The 18225-nt window shown below is 38.3% G+C and overlaps 4 protein-coding genes and 1 long non-coding RNA gene across 5 annotated transcripts; 1 reads left to right on the plus strand and 4 right to left on the minus strand.

The window, feature by feature from the left end:
- Nucleotides 1-1240: 1240 nt before the first annotated feature.
- On the minus strand, nucleotides 1241-6765 carry LOC122417483 (sodium/potassium/calcium exchanger 4-like). The gene is made up of 6 exons (XM_043431006.1): nucleotides 6431-6765; nucleotides 5600-6135; nucleotides 3375-3609; nucleotides 3076-3252; nucleotides 2348-2653; nucleotides 1241-1918 (listed from the first exon to the last, which is right to left on the minus strand). The coding sequence occupies exons 1-6, from the start codon at nucleotides 6516-6518 to the stop codon at nucleotides 1599-1601; spliced, it is 1662 nt and encodes a 553-aa protein (XP_043286941.1). The 5' UTR covers nucleotides 6519-6765; the 3' UTR covers nucleotides 1241-1598.
- Nucleotides 6766-6893: 128 nt separating this feature from the next.
- Nucleotides 6894-9777, minus strand: LOC122417491 (general odorant-binding protein 83a-like). Its single transcript, XM_043431017.1, has 7 exons — nucleotides 9640-9777; nucleotides 8928-9003; nucleotides 8772-8824; nucleotides 7898-7933; nucleotides 7697-7799; nucleotides 7196-7260; nucleotides 6894-7107 (listed from the first exon to the last, which is right to left on the minus strand). The coding sequence occupies exons 1-7, from the start codon at nucleotides 9691-9693 to the stop codon at nucleotides 7090-7092; spliced, it is 405 nt and encodes a 134-aa protein (XP_043286952.1). The 5' UTR covers nucleotides 9694-9777; the 3' UTR covers nucleotides 6894-7089.
- On the minus strand, nucleotides 9299-13105 carry meigo (Solute carrier family 35 member B1 homolog meigo). Its single transcript, XM_043431014.1, has 2 exons — nucleotides 12542-13105; nucleotides 9299-11746 (listed from the first exon to the last, which is right to left on the minus strand). Exons 1-2 carry the CDS (start codon nucleotides 12926-12928, stop codon nucleotides 11165-11167), a joined length of 969 nt encoding a protein of 322 aa, XP_043286949.1. The 5' UTR covers nucleotides 12929-13105; the 3' UTR covers nucleotides 9299-11164.
- Nucleotides 12652-14271, plus strand: LOC122417494 (uncharacterized). The gene is made up of 4 exons (XR_006262294.1): nucleotides 12652-12790; nucleotides 13194-13410; nucleotides 13648-13870; nucleotides 13986-14271. It is a non-coding gene; the product is annotated as an uncharacterized lncRNA (long non-coding RNA).
- Nucleotides 13482-15721, minus strand: LOC122417487 (formylglycine-generating enzyme). The gene is made up of 4 exons (XM_043431012.1): nucleotides 15010-15721; nucleotides 14309-14480; nucleotides 13963-14146; nucleotides 13482-13810 (listed from the first exon to the last, which is right to left on the minus strand). The coding sequence occupies exons 1-4, from the start codon at nucleotides 15563-15565 to the stop codon at nucleotides 13652-13654; spliced, it is 1071 nt and encodes a 356-aa protein (XP_043286947.1). The 5' UTR covers nucleotides 15566-15721; the 3' UTR covers nucleotides 13482-13651.
- Between the last annotated feature and the right edge of the window lie 2504 nt (nucleotides 15722-18225).

The raw sequence follows: 18225 nt of genomic DNA on the forward strand, positions 1-18225 counted from the left end.
GCCATCCATTTCCAGAGGAATTATTCATTCGGCATCCCGTTTGAACGGTTTTAAGAACTGTAAATTTCTTTCGCGATTCCTTTTAAACTACAAAGTGTTACAATCATAATGAAATAAGAGGTTACGTTGTGAAATAATGTCCAACCCGAGGCCCCAGCAATCCATTTTTCTGAACGTCAAAAGTCGTGCAACGAGCTCCAAAAGCGAACACAATTTTTCCATTAGCACAAAACGTTACTCGCATGCGCCAATAACGTTTAATTACCCGTCATTATTGTAGTTTCTCGATAACGAAGACAATCGTGCATACTTGAATCGCATTTGATGAGCATTCAACGATTAACATTCCACAAATGAAAGGAAAAGAAAAAACAATTTTTTTAAACATGAAAAAAGAATTTTTCTAACCGACGACCATCAGAATCGTTCTCAATCCCCCGTTGTTATTCTTACCGAAAACAAACGAATACAAATAAACTCCAGATTTCGGGGATAATTGAATAATCGTGTAACTCAGCACTGAACCAATTATTTTTTATTTCACGCCTCAGATAAACGCGTTAACAAAACACTCGAAAATGGTGAGCGGACCTTTTTTTTAACGCTTGACAATATCGAAGGAAAAAATAATCTCATCTCCATTCCGCCAGAATATGTACCTGGACTGAATAATCTTACGATCTAATCGCAACGAGAATATATCGTACGCGTTTTCGAGGTAATACAAACATGAGCTTATTACAACGCGGTAACATAATCACAACGCCTTTTTTTACGTAACACATAAATAACATAATCACAAATATGTACATATTTAAAGTCACTTATTTAAGAGCTAGCATCAACGAAAGAAATATTTTCTGTGCAAACGCAATGGCAAGACGGTAAGGAAGCCCAGACGAGTTACACTCTTGTAAATATTTCTTAAAACGCCGTTGTACAAAAGTCATTTTTTCAGCTCATCAGCGATTAAGGAGTTTCGGTACAAAAGTCTAAATATTAAGAAATTGATCAAATTTGGTGATAATGTTCTTCAACATCAAGTGCGAAAACACAAATTTTTTCAAAATTTTCTTCTACTTAGTTATCGAGTAATTACGCATTAAAGCAGATTTCTCATGCCCGGAATGTATGCCTATATATATGGAAACGCTATGCTTATACACGTCAACTTTAGTGATCAATTACTCGATAACTGTGTAGAAGAAAAATCTTAAAAAATTTGTATTGTCAAATTTGGCACTAAAGAATATGTTGACCAAATTTTATAAAATTCTCAACTTTTTGAAATTTTTTATGCTTTTAGCATGGTTTAGCATGGCAACATTGTATCGCCTGTACCGAAACTCCTTAAATTATCTGGGCGTGTTTTTCAATCGAGCTCGTTATTCGTTGCTAAATTAATGAATTTCTCGTCTCTCGAGCCGCGTATGTACAAGGAGTCAAATGTTTAAATACAAATTATTATTTACAAGCAATATTACGTTCTCGTTTGTATATTTACATCTGAATAGAATACACATTTTCTGAGTGTAGAAAAAAAAAGGTGCGTTACGAGAAGTGGATATTTTTCTGACGATTCGGTGTGCACCAGAATTTCAGCTGTCGCACATGGGCAAATTGACGAAAAAAAAAACGTTCATTTCCATGAGAATGGCGAGGGTGAGAAAAAGGGCGTACATTATGAGGCAAACCGCGCCGACCTTTTTGTTAAGCTGAAATTTGTAGTACGCAGTGACACTGAAAAAACCGATGACGCATACGATTATAGACATGACGCTGTAAGCGAGAGCTCCGGATTCGATTTCCACGTCTTCGCCGGTCATTAAAGTTCTTATCATCCAAGGCAGTCCGAGACACAAAAGAACGTCGAGCGTGTTCGCCCCCAGGGTGTTGCTCATTGCCATGTCGCCATTCCCTAATGTCAAATAAAACAACAAAAGCCCCGTTCAAAACTCTGTACAACGAACGATAATGAGACGTTTTTCTCCCACTTTTCCCCCCACGAGCCTCGAGTGGCTGGATTTCGATCGCGGGGATTCCACGTGACAAAAGTATCGGTCACGTCGGGGGCGATAACGTTTTGTAATTTACACTCGACGATCGCATCGTTGATTTTGGTCGAATGACATTGTTGACTTAAAAAATTGGAGTAATTAAAGAATCATTGCGAAATAATTCGTTTGCGAAGAGCCTCGCAAGATTTGAGCAATCGCGAGCCAATCGAGTGGCCTCGCTTTCCCCAATAAATTTAAAAGTCCATCAAAAAGTTTATGCGAACAACGCGACTCGGTGGACTCCTGAAAATTCTAATCGAATCGAGCGCGACCGGCTCAGATTTTCTCACCTTGCCTCGACAAAATCACGATCGAAACGAGCTCCGGCATGTTCCCACCGGCCGATAGAAAAGTTATGCCCATTATGGAATCCGCTATCCCTAAAGTGTCGCCCACCACCGTCATCATCCAAGAAACCATGTAAGACGTCACTGCGATCCAAATAACGCACATGACGAATGTCAGAGCGTACCAATTCCTCAATTTTTTGTACCGCGTGTCCGGTATGCTGACGAACAAGAGGATCCTTATGGGCCAGGTGAACACGAACCATGCTTTCGTCCAGAGGCTTCCAGACGGCAAGGTGAAAGGAAAGTCTGTAAAAGTTTCTCAGTCAGCTTATCTTGGAACATTCCGAAGATAAGAGTAAGTATTTTTTATTTCAACTTTTCTTCGACGTAGTCTTTCGCATCTTTTTCGTTTTCGTAGATGGACCGTCGAGTTTTTACCGAGTGCGTACGAGCGCCTTGAATGAATTCAACATAAGCGAAATGCGCGATTCAGCTTTTGAGGAAAATATGGAATCCGAAATGCAGAGTAAAGTAGATGATTTCGGGGTTAAATTGTCTGGCCAGTGAGGCGGTCGCGATTAAATTTACCGTCGATGTGACAACAGCGAGAATAATTCATTGGAAATATTCTCGGTTTGGTGGGTTGGAAATAGCTTGTTTGATCGTCGTTAATCGAGAGGACACTGAACGGTTCGATTGGGTGTGATAAAAAACAGTGAAAAACGAACCTGGCTCGACGTACTCTTCGAATTCCTGGCTGACAGTAGTCTGGCTGATACCACTTTCGATGCTTTTCAATTTCTTCGCCTTGATGACGCTGTTTCTGTACTCGGCTACAAGTTCGCCATGGACGAACGGCTTGAACGAGCCCGAGGGCATGCTTTCGTGTTCCGAAATCGATCCGTCTGGAAGATAAAAAAACGGCAGATCAGCGTTGGACTACGGGGACAAATTCGTTTCGAATAAATATCGCAATCGATCAACATCCTCGACGGAGAAAAATCGCTTTCGATCAAACAAATCTTGCCTCGATTAGCCGCGAGCTGTGACTTCTCGGTGGACTTTCCTTTCAATCGGTGAACGCATCGGAGGAGCGAATCGTTGAGAAACAGCAAGGTAAGGTATGCCACAAACATTATCATGAGTATCGTCGCTTCGTACCAAGTTATGAAGCCGTCCCACATCACCACGACCAGAAGAATCACCGAGATTACATAAATAATGCAGTCCCGAGAGACCACGGCCCATTCCAATTCTATGGCCTGTAAACCCCGATAAATTGTTAACCTGCGAATCGATGAGCGTCAATACTGAACTGCCGGATGAGTGCTCGTGTTCGAAACTCTTTAAGGTGGTTCCTCCACGAGACAGTTAAATTAAGAAATTATTTTAATTTGGCATACGTATTGTTTGACATATGAACAACACCTCTATTAAATTTTAACGAGTTCCACCATCCCGGACCCGAGACATATGCAATTGAAGTTGACTCAATTAAGGAGGTTGAAGCGTATCTTGTGTTAAAACTATTTTCCAACTTTGCACATAAAAATTTTTAAAATCGAAAGCTTAAGGAGTTTCGGTACAGGCGATACAATGTTTCCATGCTAATCCATGTTTCTCACATATTTTCCCGAGTAGGTCATAAGCCTGGAAACAATTGTGAAAAATTTCAATTTTTTCGTTCAACTACCTTTACACGAATTGTTTAAACAATTGAAATAACTTGTTTAAACAAATAGTGGCAACATTTTACCAATACATTGTTTCTCGTAATGAATAATTTAGAAAAATTTTCACTTTTTCTCATTTCTTTGAAATTTGTTTAAACAAATTGTTTAAACAACTTAAAAGTGTTTTTTTCTGTTGTAGTTTTCTGCGTAGATTACGATCTTGGAAACAAATTTGAAAAATTTTCAGTTTCTGTCAAAGATTTTTTAAACAAATTAATTTTGCAAAGTGAATAGCAAATTCGTGTCTTTTGGGCGTTAAAGGGTCGCTCAATATTCTCTCTTTTGATTTTCCTTTTTTTCTATCCCTTTCTCTTTCACTTTTGTCTTAGTTTTCGCTGTCTATTGCTTCTCCCCCTTCCCCTTAATCTCTAAATCGCAATTCAATGACAACGTCATTGTCCGAATCTCCAAATTTCGTATCATTGTACTTCCTTAATAATTCTACCGTGATTAGACCAACCTTCGCAAATCCCATTTTCGTAAGAAAGAAGTAAAAGAGTATAGAGTCGGAAAAAAAGGGCTGAAAAGCGTTCGTCGTCCACGAAGGTATAAAAAAGTGGGCAAAGGTCAGCTGCTTTCATGGCTGAATGATTTTCTTCGATCAAGTTACCCCAAGAGGAACGCGTGTTTACTCACCCAAATATGATTGGTCGCGAGCGCTGGAATTCAACAGGTACATTGTCAATATATGTATTCATTGGCTATATTTCAAGATCGACGACGGATTAAAAAACTGGCATTTCGAAACAGGAAACCGGACGAGTCGAGATTAGAATTGGGGGAGGATAGAGATCACAAAATTCCGATAGGAAAAGTCTTCAATCATTTTCCCACTCCGATAAGCCCCGTTTCAGAAAAAAACAACTTGATGGCGAAAACTCGCCGAACTTCACGATCCACAGCCGATTGACTGTGTCGATAATCGCGTGATGAGAGATTCTCTCACATAATAGCCAATTCCTATGTCGCGCTCCCCTCCAACCCCACCGAACACGGCCGAACACTACGAGACAAAGGCCGAGTCGACCCGAACCCTGCGTACCCACCAACCGATTTTAGTCGCGCACCGCGCAGTGAGAGAAAGTCTCACGCTTCTCGGTGATACGCGTAAGAATTATTTCGACAGAAAGCTTTTTTTCCCGAAGCCTTCTCTTCAAAATCACGTAATCCGTAACGAAGAGTCGATACGGATGGAAATAAGTTTTGTACAACTTCGTGTAGACTCGAGAAATGAGTTGGTAAAGAGCGTTGTCGTTTTGAAGGTTACCTACTTAGATATCGTTTAATCTTCGAGCAGCAATAAAACCTTTAAGCTCTATCCATTGTTGTGATACCGAAATAACGATAGTGCGTCACGAGAATATATTTACTTTTGTTGAGAAAACGGTGGCTGGCCTCAAAGCCGCTTCAGAGTTGCATTCTTTTGTCGCGAATTTTCGAGGAACTTCGTAACGTTTTCGTCGCATCTCGGGCTTCGTGTTTGTGTTTTTTTGGCTCTTTTCTCATTCTTCGTATTTACCTTCTTCGCGGAGAAAGCTCCAAAAGCCGGTGTTACGAAGGTATCGAAGACAGCGCCACCGACGACGTTGCCAACGCCGAGATCCGAAGCTGTCAAAAAGGTGCCAACGACGCTGACGAAGAGCTCGGGAAAACAGCTCGCGGTCGCGAGGAACGTTGCACCCGCGACGTTCGGACTGATTTTCAAATCAGCGCAAATGAGATCCAACGCCGGAAGCAAATAATCGTTGCACGTGTATGCCGTCACGAGGAAACAATAAAAGCCGAAAAAAGCGTGGAGCAAAGCCGCACCGTGAAGCCTCTCCTCGGCCGTGAAATAATCCTTCGGAAATTCGTCCATCGAACGGGGCGCACAGCCGCCCTCCTCATTTTTACCCACTACCGTCCTCAGTGTCGAAGCCTTCGATTCTTCGCTCACCGAATCCGACGAATGGCCCGGATACTCTTCTTTTGGAACTCCCAAGTTCAACGGCCTTATCTTCCCCCATGCATCGCTGCTCCCCGTTGAACGATTCTTCGCGTTCCCGGCTCCCGTATCTGTGTCATCGAAACAATTAACTAATCGTATGCCGCGTTCACTTTCGATCGAGAGAGCAGCTGATCGGGCGGTCGATCGATCGGTAAGGATTTTTCGTGCACGATTTCGTCGGCGTTTTCCGGTCAAACTTTCATTTTGAGGAGCAAATAAATTTTTTAGTGACAAAGTCATTTCAGAGATAAGCATTTCTCCGAATTTTTAAGAAACGACTGAAAATTCTCGGCATCAATTATAGAGTGTTTGAAACTATCAATCCTCAATTCCTCGAGCACTCGAGACGTTTTTTCTACTTACCGTTCACAGGATTGAGACACGAAACTTGTAAGCACGCTGTCAAGATAGCGAAGCAAATGAGAAAAAGAGTCACGAGTTTGTGCAACATTTTCCGAGTCTGCACCACCAGTTATTCAAAAGTCTCGAACGATTTTGATATTCCTCCAATGAAACGAGCCGATTACGCCCGAAGAATTTTTTTCAACCACCAACTGTCAGTTGCACCGTTTTTTTGAGCCACCCAAACGAACGAAGAGGGGCGAAGGGGAAGGGGGAAAAGGAGTTGCAGGTGCCTCGTGTTTCCGAAAGAATACGAGGAGGCGGACTGTCTACGACGAAATGTCAGCCCTAACGTATCATCAAACGAACTGATTACAAACTCCCTCCAAGCAGCCACGTTTTCGTATACACGATATCTCTTATTCACCGTCGACCAGTGCAAAAAGAGATAATCGAGTGGCTCGCTGCTGAAACGGACGATCGGTTTTTTCTATTCTTAAAAATTATGCTTTTTATTATTTTTTTTTTTTCCCCCCTCGCTCTTTTCCACGTTTTCGATCATTGCGTTTTTATCCTTGACGAAACGTTGCAGCAAACAACAGCAATGAATATTTATTCGATTCCCCGACGAGGATAAGCGAGTGCCTCCTTCCGCAGTGTTATCAGCAAACTGCTTCGATTTACACCAAATAATAGTGCTAAAAAAAAAAACAATACGAAATTAAAGTTTTTTCGTATTGTTGTTAATTTTTATCCAATAATTATTTTTAAAAAATTTCTTTTTACTTCAGGTGATTTAGAATGCCAACATTTGTTGGTCAGAAATGCTGTCTCGCAATGGTCCGCTCCCTCTGTCAAAAAAACACGTTCGGTTATTCCATTTCATGACTTTCGTGCAATTTAGTAGCCCGAGCACTTGAAATTTTTCAAAGTGTTGAATGCTATTCAATCTTTCGTTTAGGGAACGTGACAAAAACGTTTCGTTCAATTTGAATATTTCACGAATTCTTGCTCATCCGTTGACTCGACATTTCTTTTTATCGAATTTAACGGTCCGACCTGAAGCGGCGAGACAACGTCTCGTTGCGCGAGCAACGGTCACCGAGCAAATAGCACGGGCGCTGCGGTGGGTCGGTAAATTAGATTTCGGTGTAGTGATCAAACGATTGTTCCACCAATTTCAGTCTCGAATCACTTTCGTTCACTTGGCAAGCTTTTTATCAGTTTTTTTTTCTTCTTCATCCTTGGACTTTGTTTTTCACATAATTTCAACGAAAATCTACTCACTGACTGTTCCGCAAGCGCGAACTACCGGAATAGCGATCTCCTTGAACTCGGCAGGCATCACTTTGATGATGAAATCCTCGTCGATGTCACCGTCCTCGGTCATCTTCAACCGTTGAAGCGTTCAGTCAAGAGGAAAAATCGAAAAAAATTTATATTTCAAAATGGAAAACGAAAGTAGTGAAAATTCACGATGCGACTCACCAGAGGTACTTTCGTCATCAGGCACTTTATGTAGCACTGCAACGAATATCGTTAATGAGCCCTTAAGGGGGTCACCTCGTGTGGCAGCCGGATTTTTAGGCGTTTTTCACGATTTTTTTGCGGTGAGGAAAAAAACAGAGTTTTGAAATTCGAAGGGTTCGTTCATTGGTATTTCAACTCTATGATAGAATTTTTGAACTCTGACATCTCGGGTTAATTCGGCGTAAAAATATTCGAAAATAATAGATAATAAGAAAAATAATAAATTGGTTTATTTGAGATGAAAAAACTAATGAGCGTTTTGGTTTGTAGAACAGTGGCTATTGCCTGAACTAAAATCATAGAGAAATATTAATAATTGAAGGATTATTGAGCTTTGAAAGATTTTTTAAATTTAAATCAGGATACCAATAAATAAACCCTTCGAATTTCAAAAGTCTATGTTTTTTCGCCTCGCCGCAAAAAAATCGCAAACCCTCAAAAATCCGGCTGTCATGCGGGGTGACCCCTTAAGAATATTGACCACGCGGATGAAATAGTTTTCATTTTACGGGACGCCAATGCAGTGGCATGTTTTGGAAGAGAAAAGCTGGAGGAGAGCGAATCGTTCAAATTATTCATTTGCTGCGAAGTTCATTCAATTTTTCCATTTTTATTAAAATAATTTATCAAGATTTCTTGCTTGTAACTTTGAACCCTGGATTATCCTGCATCTGTTCCAAGATAAGTTTCTTATCGTTCATGACTCTTGATTCACACCGAGTATTGTATTGTGAATTTTTGATACCCAAAAGGTTGGATTTCGATACGAATGAATATGCAAATTTGACAAAATTGCTAATTACGCGATCGATCTTTGATTTTTTGTTTTTACCTTAAGATTAGAATCCTCCGAAAATACACCTTTTCTGCATTCTTCGATAAGCCCTACAATTTGATACACAGTATTGTGAGAACATGTGCATGAGCCTGGGCTTAACATACATTCTTATCACTGAATCCACAATCGTATAAAGGATAATCATCTCACTCTCTTGTACACCCGTTTCTTCGACACAGGCGTCGTGCAACACTTGAGCCATTTGTTTCATCTCGTTGGTAATTGCCTGTAGAAAATATTCATCGATATTTTTTTTCTTTTTATGCTAAAAAGGATTTTAGTTCGACAAAAAAATGTCTTTTCGGTTATTGTAATTGAGCATGAATTGGTTGAATCGATTGAGCATCGAAGGAAAATCCAAAAAAGGCATTTTTTTTAAATGTACGAAAAAAAACTTTGGCAGAAAACGATTTTTAAGCTTGTAAACTTCGAGTTGTCGTGAAAATACGATGGGAAATTGACTCGTTGAGGCAACTACCTTAAAAAATGTCGTCGGACTTAGGATCGACGAAAACAATTGCTTCGAGAAAAATTTGTGTATTTTTTAATGCTTCAGATCTTACAGCTTTCAGCGAAGTAACATTCGACTGTCATCCAGGACAGGTTTTCTCATATGAAAAGTTACAAGGTAACTCGGTAATATTTTTGTACCTTTTTATGAGGAATCACTCGTTTTTTGTAATTTTATTCAAGAAAAATCAACTATGAAGCGTCCACATTTGAATAGTCTAGAAATTGGCTAAACGTCATTGAATTTATCACTGATTTGTCTCATAATTGAAATATTTTTTGTTCCCCAGGGAAAAAGAAAAAATTCTGATATTCTGATCGAAATGAAAAAATAAAAAGCGAGAATACTCACACCAATATCAGCAAGGCACAAAATTAATAATCCAAGAACAATTGGGATCGACATGATTGTACGTTTCGAGAGTTTTTTATAATCGAGAAATAACGAGTAGTGATTTTGGAAAACGTGGAAACAAGTCTATTCCGTTCAAAGTAAACTTGGCCTATGAAGCTCGAAATCGTACAGTCACTCGCTTTTTATAGGTTTGAAACGTAATGGAACTAATAATCGGTTCTCTTGCCTGGGATGACATTAAGAGCCAATCGTTAAAAAGTAAATATACCTTGTTGTAAGGAACATGAGACGAAAACGAAAAATTCCCGGTTGCAGAATGACTCTGCGCAACAAGGTATCAAAATGAAACTCGAATGGAATATCTCGATTCGCATTAATCCGAACTAATTAAAAACAGAAACGGTAACAATTATTTTATCCACGATCCGGGACGAAAAACTTCTTCGAAACTTTTTTCTTGATTAAATTAATATCAAAAAATTCATTTCGTACAATACTTTTTATACAAAAACATTATATTGCACACTATTATGCCATACTTTGCACTAATTTCCGTTTTCAGCCTCTCAGGCATGGAATGATTTGATTTGCAATCGCGAGATATGTTACACGTTGCTTAGAACTAAAGTATAAAGAAATTATCGATTAAAGGAAAAATAACCTGAATTCGAGATCGCGTAAAAAATTTGTGATGTTATTTTTATCAATTTTTCTTCCAATAGGTTTTCACTTGTTAAAATTTCAGGATGGCCATTATTTATTCATTGTCAATAGAAGCGGAACACTTCAAGTTAGAGCAAAGACTGTAGGACCGATTTTGTAGGGCATGAAATTTCCAGCAAAAAAGTTATCAGACTTTTTTGTCTTCAGTAGATGAGCCCCGAAATCAGAATCGCTCTGTTGTCGAAAATTGCAATTTTTCTTTGACTTTCGTTCGAACCACTTCGAGGAGGACTGATCTACCGAGAATAGGAAAATTTGTGTCGACAACTTCTTTGAAGAAAATTTCGTCCTCAAAAACTTTGATCCTGAGAAGTTTTCTTCTATCTGCAATCATTTCAGCAGCATCCCTCAAACCAACCATTACATTAGAAAGAAGCACTTGGATGGATAATCCAATTTTTTTATACAGAAATTCTAATCTTTGATAATTATCTTATCATACATTAATAATGTACTTAGTCCAAGCATATTAAATAATCGAAATTGATTATTTGAAATCTTAATTGTGCTTAAAGTTCTCATAATTATCAGAAGAAAAAAAAATAAATCGTTGTATGTACAAATAAAACGAAGTCTGCATAGTTGGAGAATAATAAAAGTTTCCACGTGAATGCACAAATCTGGTCAATAACTAAACTGAGCCAGTTCCAACTAATGAAAGTTTTTAACGCAAAAAAAAGTTTCACTGTAGCGTTGCAAACTTCAGTACCATGTCAGTTAATTTGGAAGTTATGTACAGTTGTTGCGTGTGCCATCCGTTATGAGATTTGACTGAGTATCATTAGTTTTTAGTCTATTTTCACTTCATCAGTTCTTTCTTTAGCGCTGGTTTATCTTTGCCGTAAAGAGCGTCCAACAGCAATCCTGTGAATACAATGATAGTGCCAATCCATTGTCTGGGAAGTAAATTGTTGCCGAACAAAAGCACCGAACCCAAGACAGTGAAGAATTTTCTGGTCGTTGTCATGATCGAGCAAGGCAATGGTCCGAAATCAGCGACGGTTAGGAATATGAAATATTGGCCCAATGCTCCCGCCAAGGAAAAAGTCATGATGTCCCAAAGAGTGTTCGGATGCCTTTGCAGGAATCGTACAAATTCCAAGAGCTCTCCAGACACAAGAATCACTGCTCCGCTAAAGATTATCGACCACAAATTCATGTTCACCATCATGTGACCAGATTTGGTTTTGTGCTCCCCTCGCATTCTCTCCTGAACAGCACTCGTTAATCCATCCATCGTCAATGACAGCAGCAACAAGAATTCACCAATTCCAATTTGACCATCTGACTGCTTCGCCGATGATTTGCCATCTTTGTACATGAAAACTATCACTCCGATGACAATTAGGAGTACAAACAAATATTTTTTCATCGGGTAAACCTGAAACACATTTTATTTTCGTTCATTATTCAATCTCGAATATAAAGAAAAATTGCATACTCGATTCATTTGTGAAACAAAATAAATTGCTGGTGAACAAATCCTTTTGTCTTCTACTGAAGGAGATTCATGTTACTATGAGAAAAATAATTGTACCAAGTTATAGAACTATTCATTTAAATAAACTGTTGACCGGGATCATTAATTTTTATTCATACTAAACGGAATCCAACTACGATTACTAATTAAGGAGAATAATCGTAATTGAACAAAACTTTTGTTCTAATTAAAATTTTGTGTTCATTGAATGTAATGACAATGAGAAACCAATTTCTGACAGAAGAAATTCTATCTCTTGATCATTGAGGATTACCAATTTGAGTATTCTCTAAACCAGAAAAATAAATTTTGTTGTAGGGATACAAACTTTGAGCATTCAAAATAGGAGAATATTTAGATAAATATTTTATTTATAGATAGACAATTTTTCGAATTATTGATCAGTTTTTGATGACTTTATCATCCATTTGTATATGAGTTTTCATGTGCCTTTTCAAGTCAACATTCTCAATCAATATAGACAACAAAATCTTGAAAACAGTAAGCACTGTTTTTGAGATCATTCTCAAACTGAATCTCCCCCAATCTTTGGCTCAAATAACTTTTGCTGACTCTCGTTCCTTGTACTTTACAGGATTTTTTCAAGTAATGTAGAACAATGAATTCTGTCAAAATATGCTACAAATATTTACAGAAATGTTTGAATTTGTGCTTAGAAAAAAAATTCAAATTTACCTTCCTTCCTAGAAGAACACCAAGAATCATAACAGGTATGGGTTTTCCGGCTTTTCCGACGACTTGGGTAGGGTAGCTGACAAATTGGAGTGCCATACTACTGCAAACCATTGCTAAGAAATACGTGAGTGAGGAAGTAGCATAATAAATGGTACGCGTCGTATCTTCGCCTTCTTTAATCGTGGCATATAAAACGGTTTTTGCGAACACATAATTAACGAGACACTGGAAGAACACAAGGGCGAACATGTAAGTGAATTTCTCCTTTTGATCACCATCTCCATACTGTCCTCTTGTTATTTTTTCTTGTAGAAGAGCAAAATAAAAATAACAAACAAATATGCCGGCAGCGCATAACAACAACTTTGAGTTTTTGTTGGCCGTCATTTGTATTTACTTTTTTCGAACACGAGCTAAACAATTGATTAACTTTGAAAACAGTATTGTTTTTGAAGTTGAACAGGTTATTCGAATGATAGAGGGAATAAATTTTTGACGAATAAGCGCAGCTGGCGTGGCTCAACGGCAGCTGACAAATTGTACGTAGCCGCGTATCCTCCGCGCTGCCATCTTTGAATTCCACAATTTTTTGCGCCTACGATCACCCACGTCACAACTAAAATCATAACCCATTCGATCATTTTCACGACAGATGGCGTTGTATGTGCTTTTGAGAGGCAAGCAACAACTTTGCGGTCGAGATACGAGTGTACACATCCGAGATCTGAGACGACTGTGCCGCAACCTTCCCTCTTTTTTTCAATAAAGAAAAATGTTTTTAAATACAATTGTAGAAAAAACAAAACTCCAACTTTGATTACAGTTGGATTTAATCGAACTGTCACAACTCATTGCAGCGGAAAAATCAAGTATGATCATCGTTTTTAAATTTTTTGTTGATCCTTATGAAAAATGATGGAAAGCCAAATGAAAGACGCCGTTCTCTCTTATCGCCTCATTTATTCTTGTGCTCCCAAACTCCATTTGTTTTTTTTTATTATATGCAATAGTCCATGGTTTCACGTTACAAAATATGTACAAATTTTTCAACGCTTTCTCTCTACATAGAGAAACTTATAACCAAATTCCAATTCGTAAAATTGCAGTCAATTACGAAGCACTCGAAGCACATCGAAATCCAAGATTTCCTGCAGAAGTATCAGGTGTGTTCTGGCTTCGTGCTGCACATCGGTAGCGATAGCAGTAACTTTCGTGGCAAAGATACGAGCCACCTTTTTTCACCCGCTCTTTGCCACTTTTTGGTCCCGTCTGAAAACCATAAAATGATTAAATAAAAAAAATAGTATTTTCATAACAGCAGTCATAGAAGTTAGTAATTGATAAAGTAATAAAATTCAAAAAAAATTGCTACGTTTTATGCTATAAATGATTTTTCTCTGTACACATTGAAAAATACTAACCGGATTTTTCTTTTTTTCATCAGTGTGTCGAGTGTACCACCAATCCGCTGTCCATTCCCAAACATTTCCCACGATATTATGAACCCCAAATTTATTCGGTGGATATTCAGTTACCGGAGCAGTCCCAACGAAGCCATCGTCTACAGTATTTTTCTCTGGAAATTTCCCCTGCCAGATATTCATCCTAAGAGATATACAATTTGTAAAAAAGATTTGGAAAGCAAGCATTTGCTCCCTTTCATTGATCTTCTGTAGAATACCAAATTATTGTAAATAATAATGAAAGAATAAAACTAGCATGAATGACAATTTTGTCAGAGAAATTTCTTTTTGGATAATTTTTTACCTGTGAACACCGTTAGGGGTGAGTTTGTTACCCCAAGGAAATAACCGATTGGAACGTCCACCTCTGCAAACATATTCCCATTCAGCTTCGGTCGGCAAACGTTTTCCAAGCCATTTGCAGTAAGCAACAGCATCGTCCCAAGAAACATGGATCACTGGATGATCCAATTTGTCTGTAAGACAATAGATTAACTCATAATTTCAAATTTTCCAAATCATTTGTTGTCAAATGGAAATTATCTTGGCAATTGTACTGATTGTGAGTTAAATTCTCTCAAAACTATCTAAAATGAAATAGTAAAAAATGGGAATATTTTCCCATTAGTATTAGTATTTAGTATGGATTAACTTCCCTTAATGAGATAGAAAGATTTGATTCTTATTTCAGAAAAGATATGTTTCAGCATGTTGATAGATAACACAAGCATACTAAAACCTTTGGAAAGTTTTAAAAATGATTGTAGGTAAGACGGAATTATCAATTAATTGAAGAACCCTGAGCATGCTTCATTTGTATCCATGTTCCTGAGTTGAACATGCCTTATCGAACCAAACATCGGTTATCTGAAAATGTTTTCTCGACATAGCAAAAATTTGTTTATGGTGCTGGGAGTCTGAAGAAAGCACACGCATATTTTTTTGAAGGAACTATCAGTAACAATGGTCTAAAATCAACCCTTTTTTTTACCCCAATTTTCTTACATGTAATATTAGAATCAGGCCCTTCCGGATGTCGCCAATCAGCGCCTTTGACAGGGAGCCACCAAGGAGCATGAGCAACGGCCTGATCAATTTTGGCTTTAGCACTGTCACTCATTAAACCATCAAAAACGAAAGAATCCCCCATTTTTTCAGCTTCAGTCAAATATTTTTTTTCCTCAACAAATTCTTGAAAATCTTTATTACTAACTTCATATTTATCGATGTAAAAATCGTCCAAAGTGACTTTTCTCTCAGGACCTTCACCATCGACTTTAAAAATCGGTTTGTTCGTCCCCATTGTAAAAGTTCCACCCTTTATAAAAACCATATTTTCTTTTGTCGGGCTTGTCCACAGAGATTTTGCAGCTGGTTCATTTTCACACTTGTCATCATTTTTTAAACACTTAAAATTATCTTCGGTCTCTGATTGATCGTTTTTTTCACGATTTAAATTTCTGCCACACCCACACTCGCCGGTTTTCTCGTCCGGCGTGGCAATGCATGAAATAATTGTAAACAATAATAAAAATACGAAAAAATTCTTTTTCAAAGTCATTTTGTACGGAACACGTAAGCACAAGTTAATCGAGACTGTTCGATTTCGTCATCGAGATATCGAGTATTTTTCATCAAGATAATCATTCAAGCGAATCTTGAGATTGGGCACATTTTTAACCGGAATCCATGATTGAGTGTTCCACCTATCCACCTATCAGCTGATTGAGAGCCATAGTTCGGGAAACATAATTCAAATTCAAATTCATGGATAAGTCCATTATTATGAACTACAAAAAATGATTAAAAATTGGCTTCTATGTGCCTAGAAAAGTTATAAAATTAGTAATTACATTATTTTCATGAATTTGGATATTTATTCATACTCAGTCGGAATGGATAATTACGGAGAGCAAAGATTACCGATCATCGATCAAGAAAACTGCTACACTATATTAATTCGTACATATTTAAAAATTGAATAGAAACAACAATTACTACAGCTTCCAAGATTACCCTGTATTTCTTAGTTATTCAAAATACATAATTGAGCTATTAAATAAATGTACATTCCAGCAAGCAAAATCGATAGAATTTTCTACAGACGTTATAGAGGAGAATGCACTAAAAGACTTTCTCCACATTTTATCCTCGACTTCACCTCGAGAAAAACAAATCACCGGGAATTAAAATAATTTCTGCAGAGGAGCGATTCGCGAAGAGAGGAAACTTGAGTTCGTGTCGGCTGCGAGGAGAATACGATCTGTCAACAGCACTCGCGTGTTTTTCGAAACATACAAATTTTCACTTTCGTTCCACCACCACACATACATGCAGCCACCATATTAGCAAGGAGGAATCGATAAACAAACACGAATCAGGTTGAATTAATCAATCAATATTCGACGCGTACGAATGAAAGCTCGATGAGCAAAAAATGTTTTTTTTCCAAATCAACATTTCGAGGAATCGGTTGAGTGTCTGAGACTCCCTAATTTAATTTTGTAACTAAAATAAAAAAAGAAAATAAGAAAGGTTCCTCAGAATTAAACAAGAGCCCTAAAAGTCCCTAGACATTTGTACGTTTTTTTGCTGCCCTTGGCTCCATGCTGATTGGCTAGAACGATGGCCTCGCTTTTGTCACCGGACGAAGTTCAGATGAACGGAGCATTCGCAAACATCAATCTCATCGCGAGCAAAGTTTGGGCCTGCGGTGCTGAAGATAAATATCGAAAACTGAATCAATCGTTGTGGCTTCAGGTATGAGAAAGAATGACTAAACTTCTGAATAGAACGTTACCTTAGAAAAAATAAAAAGAAAAATCAATCGTAAAAAAAGGCCTCGAAATATTTGTGGGGACACGAGAGTTTGGTGAAACTCGAAAAATTTATGTTCCCTCGGTTGGTTAGAACTGTAAATTGAGCGAGACGTACAATGGGAAGAACGCAAAGAGGCCGAGAGTACGAGATGTAATACCGGCTTCGCGATTGGCTCAATATGGCAATTACGAATACAACGAAGAACGTGAAAAAATGTACAATTACGATGTGTCTAACTACGACGAGTGGAATTTCGAGATAAGTCACGAAGCAGGGGAGAAAAAAGAATCTCTGTACGAGGTAGAAGATATCAGCGGTTCTAACGTGGAGCCATGGTCGTTGAAGCAAGTCGAACTTTGTTTTTTGAGGTTAAAGTCGATGCCAACGACGCCATTATTGGCGGGAAAAAATCAGCAATTGCACGACGACGATAATGGTTAGTACGCTCGAGCCGAGTTAGCCGAAAATAGGCAAAATATTAGTTAATTAAAGAGCAGACAAACCCAAACAATAAAACGAATCAAAAACGAAACAAAACAAAAATGATGCAGGAAAATACACGACGATCCCTTACACGATCGAGGACGCCAACGAGTTGCAATTGCAATCAAGAATAACGAGCAAACTCGTAAAAGATTTATGGACTTCGAGACGTGTCGATGATTCGACTCGAGAACAAAGATCATCGCTTGCGAATTATTACACCACACGATTCCTAAACGATGAAACAACGTTGCAGGATGATAAAAGTGCCAAAATACGACGCTATTGCGTCGACAAAAAAACAGAAATACGAAAAACGTATCAACAAAATTCTTACGCGCTTCGCAACGATAGAAATTACAACACAAAACGATCCAGTTTTTTCTATCCCGTTGCTATGAATTCGACGATAACAAATCGCCCCGTCGTTCCAATCCTTTGCCCGGAAGTTGCTGAATTTTTCCCGAAGGCTCCGCACATGATAAACGACGAAGAGCGACAGTCCATACAATATTTTCCCTCATCCGCTGAGCCCAGCTACAAAGAGGAATTATTTCCATACAACCAACCTCACTTCTCCACCTCTTCAAACTTCACTCACGTAAAGTTCATCCAAACTTTTTCTTTCATCTCTTTTATCCTAGATTCTTGCACTGGGGTGGAAAACGGCTTTCGTTTTCTCGACGAAATATTTGTTTTCTTGTTTTTGTTCTCGCTTCCTCGGATTTATTCCGTTCGAAGAATATTTCCTATCGAATTATGGACAAATATGTGACTAACTTTTGAATTTTTCACGAAATATACAACTCGATATCGATCACGCGTCAAACTCTGTTTTACTCAAAATCGATATCGCGAACAAGAAACGTTTTGTACTCTGTCGGGAAGATCGGAGAGTAGTTTTCGATCTCGTTGCGA

The sequence above is a fragment of the Venturia canescens genome, chromosome 10, assembly GCF_019457755.1.
Source record: "Venturia canescens isolate UGA chromosome 10, ASM1945775v1, whole genome shotgun sequence".
Classification (NCBI taxonomy): Eukaryota; Metazoa; Arthropoda; class Insecta; order Hymenoptera; family Ichneumonidae; genus Venturia; species Venturia canescens.